The 17,456-nt window shown below is 32.6% G+C and overlaps 4 protein-coding genes across 4 annotated transcripts; 2 read left to right on the top strand and 2 right to left on the bottom strand.

The window, feature by feature from the left end:
* Positions 1 to 1,116: 1,116 nt before the first annotated feature.
* Positions 1,117 to 3,159, bottom strand: LOC106786171. Its single transcript, XM_014747281.1, has 4 exons — positions 3,104 to 3,159; positions 2,130 to 2,223; positions 1,178 to 1,633; positions 1,117 to 1,125 (listed from the first exon to the last, which is right to left on the bottom strand). Exons 1-4 carry the CDS (start codon positions 3,157 to 3,159, stop codon positions 1,117 to 1,119), a joined length of 615 nt encoding a protein of 204 aa, XP_014602767.1.
* Positions 3,003 to 8,004, top strand: LOC106786170 (altered inheritance of mitochondria protein 3-like). The gene is made up of 5 exons (XM_014747280.1): positions 3,003 to 3,300; positions 3,519 to 4,019; positions 5,734 to 5,853; positions 6,047 to 6,773; positions 7,635 to 8,004. The coding sequence occupies exons 1-5, from the start codon at positions 3,289 to 3,291 to the stop codon at positions 7,835 to 7,837; spliced, it is 1,563 nt and encodes a 520-aa protein (XP_014602766.1). The 5' UTR covers positions 3,003 to 3,288; the 3' UTR covers positions 7,838 to 8,004.
* A 3,339-nt stretch (positions 8,005 to 11,343) lies between these two features.
* LOC106786205 (cuticle protein 18.7-like) lies at positions 11,344 to 13,161 on the top strand. The gene is made up of 3 exons (XM_014747345.1): positions 11,344 to 11,407; positions 11,827 to 12,156; positions 12,723 to 13,161. The coding sequence occupies exons 1-3, from the start codon at positions 11,396 to 11,398 to the stop codon at positions 13,041 to 13,043; spliced, it is 663 nt and encodes a 220-aa protein (XP_014602831.1). The 5' UTR covers positions 11,344 to 11,395; the 3' UTR covers positions 13,044 to 13,161.
* Positions 13,162 to 14,536: 1,375 nt separating this feature from the next.
* Positions 14,537 to 15,688, bottom strand: LOC106786176 (cuticle protein 2-like). Its single transcript, XM_014747286.1, has 4 exons — positions 15,629 to 15,688; positions 15,510 to 15,558; positions 15,165 to 15,424; positions 14,537 to 15,064 (listed from the first exon to the last, which is right to left on the bottom strand). The coding sequence occupies exons 2-4, from the start codon at positions 15,522 to 15,524 to the stop codon at positions 14,848 to 14,850; spliced, it is 492 nt and encodes a 163-aa protein (XP_014602772.1). The 5' UTR covers positions 15,525 to 15,558; positions 15,629 to 15,688; the 3' UTR covers positions 14,537 to 14,847.
* Between the last annotated feature and the right edge of the window lie 1,768 nt (positions 15,689 to 17,456).

Here is a 17,456-nt window from a genome sequence, read left to right as displayed (position 1 = left end):
ATATAATTTTTTGTATTTTATTTATATCATTCTTTATTATTATTATTATTATTATTATTATTATTATTATTATTATTATTATTATTATTATTTTGTATCATACATCAGATATCGAAAAAAAGTACACATTATTATAGTGTGTATCATAGATTATTTTACACAATCGTATCTATCATAATAATCGAGTAGAGAAAATTTGAATTAGGAAATGAATATAAAAAAAATGAACATTCCAATGGAAATTGTTACGAAGTATTATTCTTCTCGCAATTTTCACGTTAAACTTTTTTCTCGATTGATTTATGAAATTTGTGATTTCCTGGATTCTCCTCCACCGTTAACTTTTTTGATCGTCCTGTTAACAAAAGAGAAAGAAACAAAAAATGAGTCCCGAGATGTTACGAACGTTTCTTTTTTAATTCGAAGTAGTAATAGTAGTAGTAGTAGTAGTAGTAGTAATTATATATTTAAACATAAGTTAAAAACATCGAATGGAAAACCAAGTTAAAAAACGAAATGTTATACATTCCGGATCGGCCTTGAACGATCATCAAACCCGGAATTTATTCACGAGAAATGAACTTGAAACGATCATCGAAAATAAAACTCGATCGAGTTGAAGGTACGTATATATTTTTTCTTAATATTTTTGTTTTTTGTTTGTTTGTTATCCTTGATGCATTCCTTGTCCGTATTCGATCAAACGTAAAACAAGAGAAAGGTCCAATTAATTTATCCTCGTATTTCGAATAAACACATATTACCCCCCCTCCCTCCCTGCTTATAGTATTTATGATAATAGAAAAAAAAAATAAATGTATGCGTGTTTATATTTAAAAAATATTTTTCGTGATAACCTTATGGACGGGTATAATTTGTTCCTTTGGCTCGAGTATTTGATTTCCAAATATGATTTTAAACACAGGAACTACTGGAAGCGGATTTATCTTCGTTGATTTATTGTTATCGATCGACGACGTAACGTTTCCGATTTCTTTTCTATTATTAACTTCCTAAATTAATGAAGAACAAATTTTTATCGATTAATTATTTTTATCTGAAATTATTAAAAGTAAAATAATTTATTTATATTAAAAAATATTAATTAATTAATATTCATTTGACCTGCACAATTAGAGTAATATTTTTAACTATATAAATAATAATTAAAGAAAACATTAAAAAAAAAAATAACCTGATTATCTTTCGTCAAGATTTCTTCCTTATCGGCATTGATCTTTTCTAAATTGTCATTAACATTTCCGTATCCAGAATTTACAGCCATTTGTTCAGCTATTAGAAATGCATTTAAATGATCTTTTCGAGCAGCTATGACTTCAGCAGTATCCTCGACCGGAAGTGGAGCCTGTGGAAGATTAGTAGCGACAACACGAAAACCATCATTATCCGCAACGTATTCCGTACTTTGAATCATTCCATTATCATCTATGTAACTGTATACACCATGTATTGCACCGTCTACAGTTTTCACTTCTGACCTGGCCGAGTTAAGGGTACTATAACCAAAACTATATTGACCTAAACTATCCTGATAACCAAGAAGTATATTATTCGTTGGTTGGCCTGAACTTTTACAAAGAAATAGATAACACAATAAACACGACAACTGAAACAAAAATAATCAATCCATTTGAAAATTAGAATATTGAATAATATCATCATCATTTTATCGTAATAAGAAAAATCTCTTATAAACTTACAAATATTACTTTCATCTTGGATTGGATCGCGAAACATACACCGAGAGTTTCAACACCAAAGAGGATATTCGCTAAACTAAACTAACAGTTTGCGAAAGAATTTATATATGCAACAAACTCGGATTTAACCAACACCACCACGACGACAACAACAACAACAACAACAACACACTCTTCCCACATGTTGTTTACCATTTATTTTTCGATTGCTTTTTCGATCGTTTAGTATAGATTATTGCAAATGCTAAAAATGCGAAACGAAAGATGGAAGAATACGAAATACGAAGGAGTAAAGAAGAACAGATAAAACTGGTCGTGACTCTGTGATGCCAAGGACGATCCCCAATGCTACTATTCAACCAAGGTTTATTCGCTTTGAAATCCGGCTTCGAAGTTAAAACAACTGACATGAGCTTTTATTCTGATACCCGTATCCTGAATGTACTCGTTTTGCCCTAATACGTCGATACTCAAGGTAGAATTCAAATGATTATCGATATCACTATAATTGTATCATTCCGTTTGATTTACGTCAAATAAAATACAACGATTCATCGTAAAATTAAAGATGCAACGAATGAAAATTATTTGATAACTTTCGTTATATATATTTAGTTCCATCTAACTCGCCAAATTTTATTTTCTATTGTTCGTTGTTGTGCGAAAAATTGAACGAAGTCATTGGAAAATAATGGCAAGACTATTTTGAAAAAAAAAAAAAAAAAAAAAAATAACAGACGTATGATTATCTCTTAAAAAAAAAGAAAAATAAATAATAAATTAATTAATAAGAAGCATCTCAAATTAATCGACTACAACACCCAACATGAAGATCAATTTCTTATGGAAAAATAAAAATAAAGATCTATTTGTAAGTTGGTTATGATGTGTTGCGCCAGTCACTGCGTATCTATCTATCATTTACCGTACCTCTAGGCAAGGTAAGCTTCTTGTAAAACGAGCATGGCACATGGGCGTTATGTTCTGCGGATGAACGTTAGGGAAAAACTTATTGGTTGAGAAGTTTTTTAGCAAGGCCGGGGAAGACACACGATCCCGTTTTCATTTCTCCGGTGATTTGATGAGACGACGGAGACGACCATGAACGTCAAGGTTCTAATGAAAATATTCATCGTTCCAATAATCGTCTATTACATTCACAACGACATTTATTTATTTCTGATCCTAAATATAAGAGAACGGATTAAGAATAAATAATAATAATAATAATGACCATGTAGTAATGTTAAAAAGAAAAAAAAAAAAGAACAGAAAAAAAGCGATCAAATTCGTTCTTAGGCGTAGACGAGAGACGAAAGGAAATGTCAATGTCAGACGTATCGAGTTTTATTGGGCAGGGCATGCATTTCTTGATCGTTTACTCCATAACAGAGGCGTGTGCCCCTGTTTCTGGTTTAGCATGCCTAGCAGGGGACATTTTCCCCTAAGGGGTATATAAAACCGGGTTGCGAAGGTAGATGGACAACACAAAACGAAGGTACTTTGGCGAGTACTGTTCTCTTCAGCAGCGCTAAGGAGCTCAAGCATATCATCAACATTTTTCATCATGAAATTTCTCGTGAGTATGATTCGCCAGGTTATTTATTAAAAAATGAACGATCTACTAGCAATAAGCCTAAAATATGTTGTTAACCCTATTAAAATGTACAATCGAAATATTATAATATTATCTATTAAAAAATTAATAATCAAGGCCTAAAATATGTTGGTAAACCTACTAAGAATGGTATAATCGAAATGAATCATAATAATTAACATTTAATCATTCAAATTTAGATCGCTTTCTCCGCCATCTTGGCTGTTGCCGTTGGTAATCCTGGATTTTTATACGGTGTTCATCCAGCACCAATCGCCTATGCTAGATTAGTACCCGGAGCACCAATCGGAATAGATGGACGAGTTGTTGACACCCCAGAAGTTGCCGTAGCTAAAGCTGAACACGCGGCAGCTCACATCAACGAAAGGATCAATCTAGCTAACGAAGCAGTCAAATCGGCTGAAGTTATTGTCCCTGCAACTTACGGTGCTTCCATTGCTACTCCTGTTATTGCTGCTTCGGCAGTACCCATCATTGCCCCAGCAACTAAAATCGTATCAGGTGCACCTATCGGTATCGATGGACGCGTCGTTGACACCCCGGAAGTTGCTGTCGCCAAGGCCGAACATGCTGCTGCTCAGGCCAACGAAAGGCTGGGATTGGCTCAGGAAGCTGTCAAATCAGCTTCCGCTGATTTTCCTATAGTCGTATCTTCTTCACCAGTTGTATACGCGAAATTCCATTGAACCCGATGAACCCCCATAACAAAATGATTTCACGTCTGACTGCGATTTTCTTACTCCATTGTGTCTACCTTATTAAAATGTAAATAAATGACAATTATCCATCATTTCTCTGACTATTTTTTGTAATATATCTATATATATTCATCTTTTCCTTTAATATATATTTCAATATTAGTTTGAAAATAATATCTTTAAATTATTATATTTATATTTCAATATTGGGATCCATATTGATAAGAAATAATATTAATTACATTCTATATATGATTCGTTTCCACGATCTTTCATATTTCTATCTTTGATCTAATCTTTTTATAAATACTTTGAGAAATATTTAAATAATGTATCTTAAAAATTTATTTACAATAGTTATCACACATATTCGTTACGAATAACAATAGAATAATAGAAAGGAACCTTCTTCTAACATTTATTTGAGAGATCCGTGTATGTTCTCGATTGAAAATATTTCACATCGCGTAGGTGGGTATCTTAGATTCCAAAAAAAAAAACCTTAGTCTTTCCGATACCAATCGATTAAAATACTCGACATAAAATCATAATCTCATTGGAATATAAAAGAAAAAAGTAAAAGAACAATTGGTTATGTGACATAACTGATTGAAACGTTTTAGTCGGATTATTAAAATTTCTCGATGATCATTTCAAATAAGCCAATGAAAATCTTGCGTGACGTAGGTTCATAACGTAATCAAATATTTCCTATTCTTTTATTTCTTACATGATTGCTTTGCTCTATGTCACGGGCCATTTGAGATAGGGGCACGGTAGTAGTAGCAATAGCAGCAGCTGTGGCTTTCAACAGTGTCAAGAACTATTTGTCGACAGGTTGTAGCAAACTTAACAATACCCAATGTAAGGGAAAGCAATTATCATTGATAGATCCTTTCGATCGAACCGACATACAGCGGTAACAACGCGATCCACGCTTGTCGTATTAATAAATTAATGACTGTTACAATAATATAACTGGACCAACCAACTGGACACACCAGGCGCGGTCGGTCACGATTTCAAAAGATCATTTTCGAAATTTCTATTCGACAAGATTGATACTTATAGTTTTCTTTCAATTTCTAACCGCGAAACTGAACAAACAAATAATTAATTGTTATGTCACTTATTATAATTATGATCGATTGGAATACAAATTGGATGTGATAACTTTTGAAAATGAAAAAGATTCATTGAAATTATTGGAATATATTGGTAACGAATAAATCATAATTATCATCACGTGTTTTCCAGTTCGAGCATTAATTTCTGTCATTAATCAAAGTAAGACAAAGGGTTTCCTGGTATGATGATAAGATAAAGTATGGATTTCCGATGAAAGAGCAGGAACTCCATTTAAATGTCAAGGGCAGAGTTAGGAAAGGTGGTGCATCGATGAACACTCAAGTACTCTCCCTTTTTTCTATCTCACGGTTGAGTCGAAGTTCCCTGCAAGGAGCGGTGGGCTTAGCCCGATCACCTTTGGCTCCCTCCAAGTAGATTACTTTTGTCCGAGAGGGGGCGGTTGATCTCGAGCTATAAATGATACCGTCCGACCGTTCTCCAGGAACACAAAACGGTCAACCGAGGAACGGAGGAGTTGTATGTGGTAGGAGGAGCAGCAGCAGCACCTCCAGCAACAGCACCACCACCACCACCACCACCACAACCACCAGTTGTAGTAGAGTAATAAGCGAGTACTGGTCATACCAGCAGCGCTTTGGAGAAAAAGAAGAAAGAAGGAAAAGGGAAAAAGGAAGGACTTCACACTCCCCCACCACAACTACTATCACAGGTCGTCATGCAAGTCTCGGTGAGTATCCTCGATGCCTTGAGATTTGACCTATCCGTTTGTGCCAACTCATGGCCGTCGTCTACCCAGGAACAAAGGAAAGTGAAAGGTTAAATCGATATATAGATTCGGGTCACTACGCTCATGAGAAAGCCATTCGATGCTACCACATCAAAATCCAACTATCAAGTTACTCGCTTGATACTCATTACAGATACTCGTCGTACTAGCTTTGATCGCTAGCAGCTGCAAGGCCGGTTACATAGGACCACCGTCGTCGTCTTATGCCGAACCCCAATTGGAAGCACAACGAGCACCACCAAGATTTGCACCACCAGCACCGGTTGGTCAAGATGGGAACGTTATCGATACCCCCGAGGTAGCTCAAGCTAAGGCTGCACACTTTGCCGAATTTGCTAAAGCAGCAGCCAGAGCTGTTGAAGAGAGCAAGAATCAAAAAGCAAACTTTAACGATTCTCCTAATCTTAGATCACCACCATCCTTATCGCAATCCTACAACAGTTATCCTTCTAATGTTCAACAACCGTCTGCTCCTTTATACAGACAACAAACTTATCAACCGACTTATCAACAACCCCAACCAGCTTACCAACAACCTATTTCTTATCAAAATAATCCGTTACCATCTCCTATACCATCTCAATACAATCCTGTACCTTCCGTTAATCCTGCTAATTATCAACAAACTACACAATACGAACAACCGCGACCTAATTTCGTTAACCAGAAGAATAACTTCGTTTCACCCGCGAAAGCAACTTTCATTCCTGCCCCTCTCGCCGAAGACGGCACCGTTTTGGACACGCCCGAGGTCGCTGCCCTCAAGGCGGCCAGACTTGCTGAACTCGCCGATGCCGAGGCCAGGGCCTACAAGTATAGTGCTACCGCTGCTAGGGAGTTTCCTGGATCTCAAGGTCAAGGTGAGTCGCGTTTTTACCAAACCCACGTTGAACTTATACCTTACCTATCCTAAATACTTCATTCGTTTATTATTTTTTTATTTTTTTTTTTAGGTAAATCAAATCTCAATAAATATCATATGACAATTTAAAATTCATTTTTAATTTGAATGTTCGCTTTCTTTAAGATCGATCGAACTTGGTTTCGTGCCTAAGATAATCTCTTATTGTTCTGATTTAATAACGAGAATGATTTTTAGAACAATTTAAACTAAATATGTAATAAATAATGACACGAACTTTCGGCTTGAAGTATCTACTTTTTAAATCAGATCAATTCTTATTAATAGTCCATACTAAAACTGATTATTCTGATCACTGAAAATTAAATTTTATAGACCCCCAATTCGAGGTATGATAATTTTGAAAATTCCATCAAGTGGCCTTCACAATATAAGATAGATAAAAAAATATCTAAAGATATAGATCGGTGTGATCAGATTCAATAATTAATTGATTTAAAGGTCAGACGGTTTGACAGTACCGTTAGACGCGAACACTGCAATTATATGAATACTTGCTCGCGTTTCTAAACAGTTACGTCATTAGAATCGAGTAGCCAACATTGTTTTTTTTTTTTTTTATTTTATGAGCATACTTGATCTTTGACACGCAGCAAGGAGAAAATCATAAATCTTGACTATGTCCAATCATCTAACAATTAACTTGACCAATAAACACAACGTACGAATTGTTAAATATTAAATATAAATTACTGTGATATTTATTTGGATAATATAAAAAATATTATAAAAATGTTTTACCATACTTAAAAGGCTAACATAATGTTATTTTGAAATTTCTATTCTTTATGTTGTGCAGCTTACCAAGATGCTCATGCTGCTGGTCCATCACCAATAAATTACAACTCACCTACGTCACAATTCGGTCCTTCGTATCCAAGTGAACCAGCTAGATCATTTGGACCACAGCACTCATCATTTCCTAAATCCTTCCAACCAGATCATGGATTTCAATCGTCACAAAATTATCAACAGCCGCAATACGTCTCAGGATCTTATTGATACTGACGTATAAAATCAAATGTGAAATTTGTACATAATACATATCGAAATAATTTAGATCATAAAACGTTATTTCATTCGTTACACTTATTCCAAATATCATTGTAAATTAATAATCAAAATTAATTTGTCCTAAATAACACGATACTAATTTTTTCAACGTGATAGAATAAAAAGACTGTTGGAAGATTTTTACAAGAAAAATCAAATCTTACTTTGTTTCCCCTTTTTTATTTTTATCTTTCATTCTTTATCTTTTTTTTTCTTATTCTTTTTTTTTTTGTTTTTCCTAAATACGATTTAAAAAAAAAAATCGATTAATTAAAATGAAGTTTTACGACGAGTAGGTGGTCATAGTACTCTGCTTTACAATTCGTACACGTCGTATGTGTCTGTATTTGTTATGTGTGTGTATGTGTGTAATATTTGCATAAGTATGTGTGACCGACGTAAGGTATTATATTAAAAAATCATACATTTTTATTCGTTTTAAGTTTTACACGTAAACCACAGGCCAACCTATATTCGATTCACACGTGGATCGTTGCGAATTCAATACTACGAAGATAATAAAAAACGTTTTTGCGATCTAGTTAATAAGAACGTTATTCCAGGGACATTGGTGTGTCTCGTTTATTTTATTTTTTATTTCTTTTTTGTTTTTTTTTTTTCTATCGTCACGTCTACGAATTTCACAGTCGAAATGAATTTACAGAAATAGCCTTGAAATTTCGATCGTGATATTACGAAACAAGAAATTTATGTACTCTTATAAAATTTATAATAATAAAAATGATGAAAAAGATAATCATATATTAATTTATACACGAATCCACAAATATTAATAATTAAATTATTAACTTTCGTTCGTGACGAGTATACTCGTCATGATGAAGAGATTACAATTTTACCACAAAAAGAAATTATCTTGTACTAATTATGTTGAATTAAAATTGTAATATAAAAACGATGAAATATTTATAAATTGAAAAGAATTTAGAATGTTTGAGGATAGTCATGAAATTAAAAACAAAAAAAAAATAATAATATTTATTTGAAAAAAATTCCACATTACGATAGATGAAATTTATTTACAGGACAAGGGACAAGGAACGGGAACGGTGTTTTGTGTTTTGTATTTTGTATTTTGTATTTTGTATCTTTTCCTGTCCTGTCCTGTGGCAATTTTTATTGGAATATGGGTGTGTCTGTCTTTCTGTCTATCTGGGATGTGGGCGTTCTTCAATTGGAATTAGACTTTGTACAGCTACAGGACTATGGACATGGAATTAGGGTAAAGGGATGTTTTTCTTTCGAATTTCACAAATAAAAACCATACGCACGCATTACGAACATTTTTGTTTGCCCTTTCAACTAAATTCCTATATGAATAATTATTCTATCAAATAATAATAATAATAATAATAATAATAATATATATATAATAAGGTATTATAATTAAATATATGAATTATAATTCCTATAAAAAAAAATATAGAAATTATAATTAATTAAATTTTAATTAATTGTTATTTTATAGTATCGCGTATACTACACGTTCGACAAATATTACTTATGATCTCTAAAAATGTTTGCAAGAAATTTTTCACAAAATAATCGAACAACACACGGTTAACTGGTTAAGAAATTAAATACTAGATATCATAACTGTCCTAAACAATTATTTTGAACATGCATTCGACGTATTCGAAATATTCGTACGGCCGATTGAACCAAATAGCAGTTAACTCAGGTCGAATTGACGAGTGGTCCAACGTCTTGATCTATTTGAGATATAAACTGGTACGAAACTTTTGCGCAATAACTATCTCTATTTATCTCTATCAATATATATCTCTTTTTGTTAACTAGGCAAGGTGTCAACTTCCTTCTATCGCATTACCTAAGTATTGCTAAGTGTAAAGTATCCGGAAAGTTCGTGCCAATTTATTATAAACATATATATTATATTATATTGTATATTAAAATATTTTTTTAAACGTTTACTTTAAATATTTCTACAAAATTTTGCACGAGAGAATGTTTCGTACGATTTTAATGTAATATTATCTAACCCGTGATTTATGGGGGCCCTCATACGACCCGACCATGTAATAAATTCTACCAAACGAAAAAATGACTATATTGAATATTTATCGTAGATTATTTTCAAACTTTTATTGTTTTTGATATGCTTAACAATTATCATTATAGAATTAATAATAATTTTTGTTTCCTTAAATGTGTGACCAAAGGAAGCCACGAAAAGTTGGACACCCCCCCCCTACTCTCTTCTCCCTCAAATTTAATATAACTTAAAACGTAAATTTGTAAGTTACAGAGGGGCCGGGGGGTGGTTGTTTTTTCCCGCAATTCGTATTTCCCAGGCTCTCATAGTTAAACGAGTGACAATTTATATGGGATCGGTAAATTGCGGTAGAAAGAGGACCACCTTGAAAGGACCAAAGGTGGATCTATGATCGAAACTAGTCGTCCGTGAATCGTACCGTCTTAGAAAACCACAAAGAAAAGTTTGGTTACAACGGTGCACGATTGCATAGGTGCTTTTGCGGTTGAACAACGAGCGATGAAGTTTGATCATTACGTGTGGGAAGAAGAAGAAGAAGAAGAGGAAAAGAAAAATATCTATCTTGACGGCCAAAAAATTATTTCATCTTTATCCCAAAAAAGAAAGGATAATTAAAGGGTTAATAATAATAATATATGATACTGTTATCGATTTTAGATAATTCAATTATTGGTCGATTAAATTAATCATCATTCTTTTACTAATTATATGTAAATTATATACATTGTTTTATTTTTATAGATCACGCGAGTGAAACAAAAAAGAATTTTTTTTAAATTACCAACAATATAGTAGTCAAAATAATTGTATTAATTAGAAAAGTAGTAACGTATTGTAAATAACGTTGCTTAGAAATTGTCTCGAGATATTTTCCCATAAGATTATTATCACCTAACGTGTTGGAATCTAATCTCTCGGATGTTTTTACAAGGATCATTGTTGCAAATATCTCCGACGGTTGCACCGCAAACGATGAAAATGATAATGTGAAAGGATTTTTTTTTTTTGTTATATATTTTTCAAGCTAAAATAGCAAAGGAAAAAAATAACTGAGACCGTTTTTGAAGGACGAAATTAATTCCAATGAGATAATACGAAAAAAAAGAAAAAGAAAATTTAGAAAAATAATGATGACTTCGTATCAATTCGTAAAGTTAAATCTTTCCCGATTTACATTTAATATACGAATTTTTTGTCTAAAATGTAGGATATATATTTCAAATGTGAAAAAAAAAAAGAAGAAAATTGTAGGATGAGCCTATTTGATCACGATCGATAAATAAAATAACTAATACTTAGTTATGATCTCTGATTAGAACCTTCCCTCTTCTTCTAAAGTGTTAACAGAAACCACGGGAATGTTCTTAGGGTGGTGCAAGATCCTATAAAAGCGTGATCGACTGAACGCCTTGGCGCACTCCCTTCTAAGACGTCCGTTTTGTTACCGGTGGTGTCTCAGCATCACAACGATGACATTACTTGTAAGTGATCCGAAAATAAAAAGTGATTTTGAAAAATATTATGCGAGAATTTATCGAAGATATATATATATACATATCATACATATGTATATATATATATATATATATATATCGAGAAGAAAGTTTTTCTACGAAAGTTTCTTTGATCCTAAAAAATAATTTTACTTTTCTCCTTTCTTTTTCTTTTTCTTTTTCTCTGTCTCTATCTCTATCTATATCTATATTTTCAATCATTATATTTTTACTTCGATTAATTATATTTTATATATATATTTTTAATTTCTATTTAATTATTTTCTTTTTCTTTTTTTTTTTCTTGGGCCAATCAAGTTCGGTAAAAACACCAAAGTGAAGTGTATTATCATTATCAAGGAAAAAAAAGAAAATCTTAAAAAATGATCGGGTGAATTTTGTTCCAGATAGTACTAACCGTGTTGCTCGTAATGGCGAGCACCGAGGCTAAGTACATGTGGGCACCCTTCTACGAATATCGTGGACCCCCAGCACCCATATCGAAAGATGGTAGGGTACTCGAAACCGCGGAAGTTGTACGAGCACGTAACGCACATATGGCGGCACACGCGGAAGCTTTGTCAAGGATTAGAGAAATCAAACGTAACGATTATTCCGACAGGATGATGATGAGACCCACGATGGTACCACCGATTATTGCACCGATAAACATTAAAACAAGAACTCGAACGATTGCTCCGCTTTCGCCAGATGGTCGTGTTGTTGACACCCCTGAGGTAAAAATTTCAATTCAATTTTTCAAAATATATTCATATTGCAACTAGTATTATATATTGTTTCGAAGGATTTTTCAATATGACACGCGATATCACGGTCCAAATTTTTAATAATAACTTAAAGTTATTATTTTAAAAAAAATTATCATATAATATATATAAATTCTATATTCTCTTGTATATACTAATTTTCAAATTACAGCACATAGCATACAACGTTACTTTAAAAAAAAAAAAATATAAAATTTTAATAATAAGAATCATATTACGATAACTTTCAACAAAAGATTTATATTTTAACACTAGATTTACGAACCGAGCAAATTTCATTCTTTAAACTTAAATATTATTTTTTTACAAACATGTTAGTTTTTTAGTTACGCAATGAAATATACGTAAATAATAATTCCTCCCCTCTACCGAAGCCTTCACTCAAACAATGGTTTTTAAGTCATGAAAAAATAACAAAACGAAACATCCGTAAATCTAGTGTTAATAATTTAATCATTAATCGATACGAAAATTGATTACTAACGAATAATAATTAAATCTGTTTGCAATATTAGGTGGCTCAAGCAAAAGCTGCACATTTAGCGGCGCATGCGCGAACAACCTCAAAACTGGCCGCAGCTGCGGCTTCCGCAGTAACGGCCCAATACCAATTAACCGATTACGATGATCATAGAAATCTAATTTACCTGTCACCTGTTCGAGTTAATTATGCAACGATATCTCCAGTAGGATATCGAGGACCACTTGCACCAATTGGACCTGATGGACGTGTCATGGATACACCGGAAGTTGCGAGAGCTCGTGCTGCTCACATGAAAGCACGCGCGCGCGCGCTTGCTATGGTTTCTCATCGTGAGGAGAGTAATTATTATTAAAAAAAAAAAAAACAAAATATGATTTACAATAACATCCTTCGTGTATAATATGGTAGTTAGATTTTACAAATTTATTCTATGTTTCTTTTTCTTCTTCTTTTTTTTTTTTTTTTTAAATCATCTCTAATTGTAAGATAAAGAATATTCTTACTTATATCTCTCTTTTTTTCGTTCTTTTTCTTTTGTTTTTTATTTTTCTTAAGATATTAATTAGAAAGAAAGAAGAGAATGATGATGGTTAATTCGATATAGACGATTATGTACCTGATTTTTCCGTCGTCTTTTCTCTCTTTTTCACTCTCTCCCTCTCTCTGTCTTTCTCTCTCTCTCTCTCTCTATCTCTTTTTGTCTGTAATAGTTTGACAAAAACTCGAACGATCGTAATCAAAACTTTTGCAAACAATTGTATATAGTACTTATTGTAGATTTTGATTAATAAAATAAACTTATATTTTGAATCATTTTCAATCATTGATTTTGACGATTATTGTTTTATGAAACATGCGTATATATATTTATAGCGGCTGTATATACATGTATACATATATAATAAAATAGTCAAAGGCTTTGAAAAGTATTAACGTTGAGAAAAAGTAATAAATGATAAAAAAAAAATTTTCACAATACTATAATAATATTTATCAATTATTTAATTTTACGATAATACTTTAATTCGTGTATAAAAATATTAAAAAAGAAAAAGAAAACCATATATCACCTTAACAAAAGAGTTGCAAAATAATTAAGAAACTTAAATTTGATCTTCGTCGTATACTTTCTTTTTTTAAATTAATATCATAATCTTATTAAAAAGAATTAAATAGTAAGAGTTAACGGTAAATCATATAAAATCTTATACATAATATATTCATGAAATAAAATTCAAATACAAAGTAACGAAAGAATGCAAAAACGATGGTGGTACTCGTTATCAAACGATAAATCAAAAAGTAACACGACGTTAATGACACTACCGTATTGTTGATTCGATCGAAATCTTGTCGGTAGCGTGTTAATCGAATAGCACGTGCTAGATCAATAGATCTATATAGGATCTATATACGATCTATGCGAGACGTCCTTCGTGCAAGGAACTTACTTTTCCTCGGCGTCAATGAACGTAAAATGAATCTCTCTCTCTCTCTCTCTCTCTCGAATAAGATCACTACGAAGTAATTCAAAGCAATTGAAAAACTAGTTCAGAAGAACAGGATTATTAAGATGATCACCTTGAAAATGATTTCCTTCTGATGATGAGAACTCGTTCGATTTACAGTTATTATCATTGAATTATTCATAACTAGATTATATATTTTGTACCATTTACGCATATATATGTATATAATATAATATATTTAATAGCACCATACACATACAAAATTGACAATTGATCGCTCGAAATGTAGTATGATAATATAACATTAATGATACAATAAAAAAGAAAGAAATAAGGGATAGAGAGAGAGAGGGAAAGAGAGACAGACAGACAGATAGAAAAAAAAATCAGAGATCTATGAATAGAAGAAATACTGCTCGTTCGTCCGGATAAATGATAAGAGGTAGTTAAAAATTGTTGAAATCAGTCGGAACGAAGAGCACATATAATTTTTTCATCATCTTATTCTTCTTCTTCTTCTTCTTCTTCTTCTTCTTCTTCTTCTTTTTAGTCTTGGACGAGGTAGATACGAAAATCAAATATTATCGAGGTAGATTTTAAAAGATACCAGTGGGTGTGCATCTCTTAAATTGATTGGAATCGAACGAACGTAATCCATAAAAGGAAAAATTAAAGAAATAAATCCTTTTAGTAATAATTGTTTCCAGGATTCCAGGATCCTTGATTCCAAGCGCCATTATTATTCCATGATGGATCGTAAGCACCAGATGCAACTGGATCAGCTGGCCCAGCTGGTACACGTTGAGCTTCCGCATTGTAAAGAGAGAAATGAACCGACTTGGCTTGTTGAACCTCGGGTGTGTCAACTACGCGACCATCAGGTCCCAGTGGTGCTGGTGGACCACTGTTAAAAGAACAATTAAATGAACGAATATTCTTATATTCTTCATAACCAATAACACAAAATATCTCGTCAATTTATTTTATATTATTAATTAATAAACCTGTAGTGAGGTGCATAACCAGCAGGTGCCCCAGGTGCGTATGGCCCAGGTACGGGTCCACCAGGTCCTTTCGGTGCACGTGCATTGGCTTCGGCTAAAGCTGACAAATGAGCAGCCTTTAATTGGGCTACTTCAGCAGTGTCTACCACACGACCATCAGGACCAAGAGGTGCTGGTGCAGCATGCCCACCATAACCGGCATGTGGACCATACCATTGTGGAGCACAAAGGGCCACGCTTATCATTCCACAAAAGATTACCTAATAATATGATATAATTGTTAAGGAAAATGTAATTCTTTTTTTTTATATATAGATAATATATAGAATTTAATTGTCTACTTACAAGATATTGGATCATTGTTCCTCAAACGTTCAAGCTTTAGCACAAAACTCTAAAAAGCAAGGATCTCTATAACGTCTGTTTCAAACGAAGTCGAGAACTGCATTACAAGTTTCACTTACGTAGATCGTCGAATTTATAGGAGTAGAGACTGCATTGGCACTCGATCATGCCCCACCTTTGTACTACACTCACCATCAAGACAGAGTATAACCACACCCAAGAAAATGCTCTCTTTAAGGCTGCAACGTGTGTCTTGTAACATTTACCAAGCGTTAACAATGACATCGGTTTGAGTAACCTCGCCACGCATTCAACATACTCGCCATTTCCGTGAGCGAGTTATGCGAACGACATTAACACCCAACCAACTGTCATGGATCATGTTAAGACGATCTATGCATCTATGATATATCGATCTTTCTCTCAGGATGATAGAAAATGAATGATCAATCTCATATATATCTTATCGCGATAAAAATATTCTTTATGAAATAATAGTGGATAAAAATATTATCGTGATTGCATAATTTGATTTATAGGTACTTCAATTCGCAACCCACGCGATGATGTCATAAATAATTGTCACTTTTATCGTAACGCGTGACAATCATTCGTCAACCTGTGGTTCACCACCAATACCAACGCGCAATCATTTACAACAGACAAAAGGTTCCTGCGAATCTCTGATAATCCAAGATCCGCCTAGTGTATCCGATCATGCGAAAACGTTTGACATAATCTCTCTTTCTCTCTCTCTCTCTCTCTCTCTCTTTATTTTTTTTCTAATGCAAGACAATCGGATTGCCCTCGTAATAAAAACAATTCCCTCGAGGAATTACACCTTACGACCCGGACCACAACTTTTGTAACGCGCATGAACGATAATTATATAAAAATTTTTGTATTATTATAATTATTTTTATAATATCATTTGAAATACTTTTCTTTTGTTGTTTTTCTTTTTTCTATGCGATTAAAAATTAGATCTATCATTAGCAAAAAAGAGTCGGCATAGAACCGCAACAGCAATAAAAATGAATAAGTGCTCTTACTTGCACATTAAATGCTGAATCAAAATCCATAATTGCTTACTTTATTAATTAATTATTTAATTAGTTATTAAATATAGTTATATTTTAAGAAAATTTAAAATAATTATATTTAATTTTTAGTGTCTAAAAAATATACGTGTGTGCCTTCAGAAATGCGTTTTTTATACATATATATTTTAAAAAGTAGAAGAAAATCAAAACGAGTAGATGATAAATCCAACGATGAACACCTGTAACAAGAAGAAAACTATATTAATCATACAATTAAGTGATAGAATAGCCTAACATATGAATCGTCCAATTCGCAGATGCACTTTTCAACTGAATTCTCTATTTACTTTAATCAAATCTCTATATTTGAATGAAATTTAAACGAGTGATTTTACATTTATAAAAAATAAATAAAAATAAAGAAACCGGAAAAGTAAAAATACTAAGTTACTAAAAAATAAAATATCTATTGATTACTGTGAAATACTTTTAAACTGCATTATATAAAAAAGAAAAATTGCAAATTTAATAAAATACGAACACAGTGAAAAATTTAAAACACAAAATAAGAAAAGAGAAATTACTGTAATATATACCGAATGTTATTTATGCTTAAAAATATAATAATATAAAAATTTTAATATTTCTGACTCTAACTAAACACATATGCATCTCTTTGACGATTTTGATGGACACAAATTTGGTGTCCCAAGGAGATGGAATGATCCATCATCTCCAATTACAACTACAAATTAATGACGAGCAAGAAATTAATATAATAAGATATAAAATATAACTAGAGAGCTATTCTCGAAAAGTTCGAACTTGCTGTTTGAACCCTTGAAAATAACTCTATAGTTTGTGTAGTTGCCCACTTGATACCACATTTAAGTGGGGGCCTCTT

This window comes from Polistes canadensis, unplaced genomic scaffold (genome assembly GCF_001313835.1).
Source record: "Polistes canadensis isolate GaletaPanama2010 unplaced genomic scaffold, ASM131383v1 scaffold_67, whole genome shotgun sequence".
NCBI classification, from domain to species: domain Eukaryota; kingdom Metazoa; phylum Arthropoda; class Insecta; order Hymenoptera; family Vespidae; genus Polistes; species Polistes canadensis.
The sequence above is the reverse complement of the archived record's forward strand: the minus strand, read 5'-3'. Positions and strand labels throughout refer to the sequence as shown.

Bases quoted from the DNA above. Each gene is read 5' to 3' on its own strand.
- LOC106786171 (XM_014747281.1), bottom strand. From the start codon at position 3,159: ATGTCCCCTGCTAGGCATGCTAAACCAGAAACAGGGGCACACGCCTCT. The intron at 2,224-3,103 runs GTAAACGATCAA...ATACAATTATAG, and splicing joins GCACACGCCTCTGTTATGGA to TGATATCGATAATCATTTGA. The intron at 1,634-2,129 runs GTCAGTTGTTTT...TGATTATTTTTG, and splicing joins GTATCAGAATAAAAGCTCAT to TTTCAGTTGTCGTGTTTATT.
- LOC106786170 (XM_014747280.1), top strand. The intron at 4,020-5,733 runs CATTGAACCCGA...GTAGAGTAATAA, and splicing joins CAGTTGTATACGCGAAATTC to GCGAGTACTGGTCATACCAG. The intron at 5,854-6,046 runs GTGAGTATCCTC...TACTCATTACAG, and splicing joins AGGTCGTCATGCAAGTCTCG to ATACTCGTCGTACTAGCTTT.
- LOC106786205 (XM_014747345.1), top strand. The intron at 12,157-12,722 runs GTAAAAATTTCA...TTGCAATATTAG, and splicing joins GTGTTGTTGACACCCCTGAG to GTGGCTCAAGCAAAAGCTGC.
- LOC106786176 (XM_014747286.1), bottom strand. The intron at 15,065-15,164 runs GTTTATTAATTA...TTCTTTTAACAG, and splicing joins GGTTATGCACCTCACTACAG to TGGTCCACCAGCACCACTGG.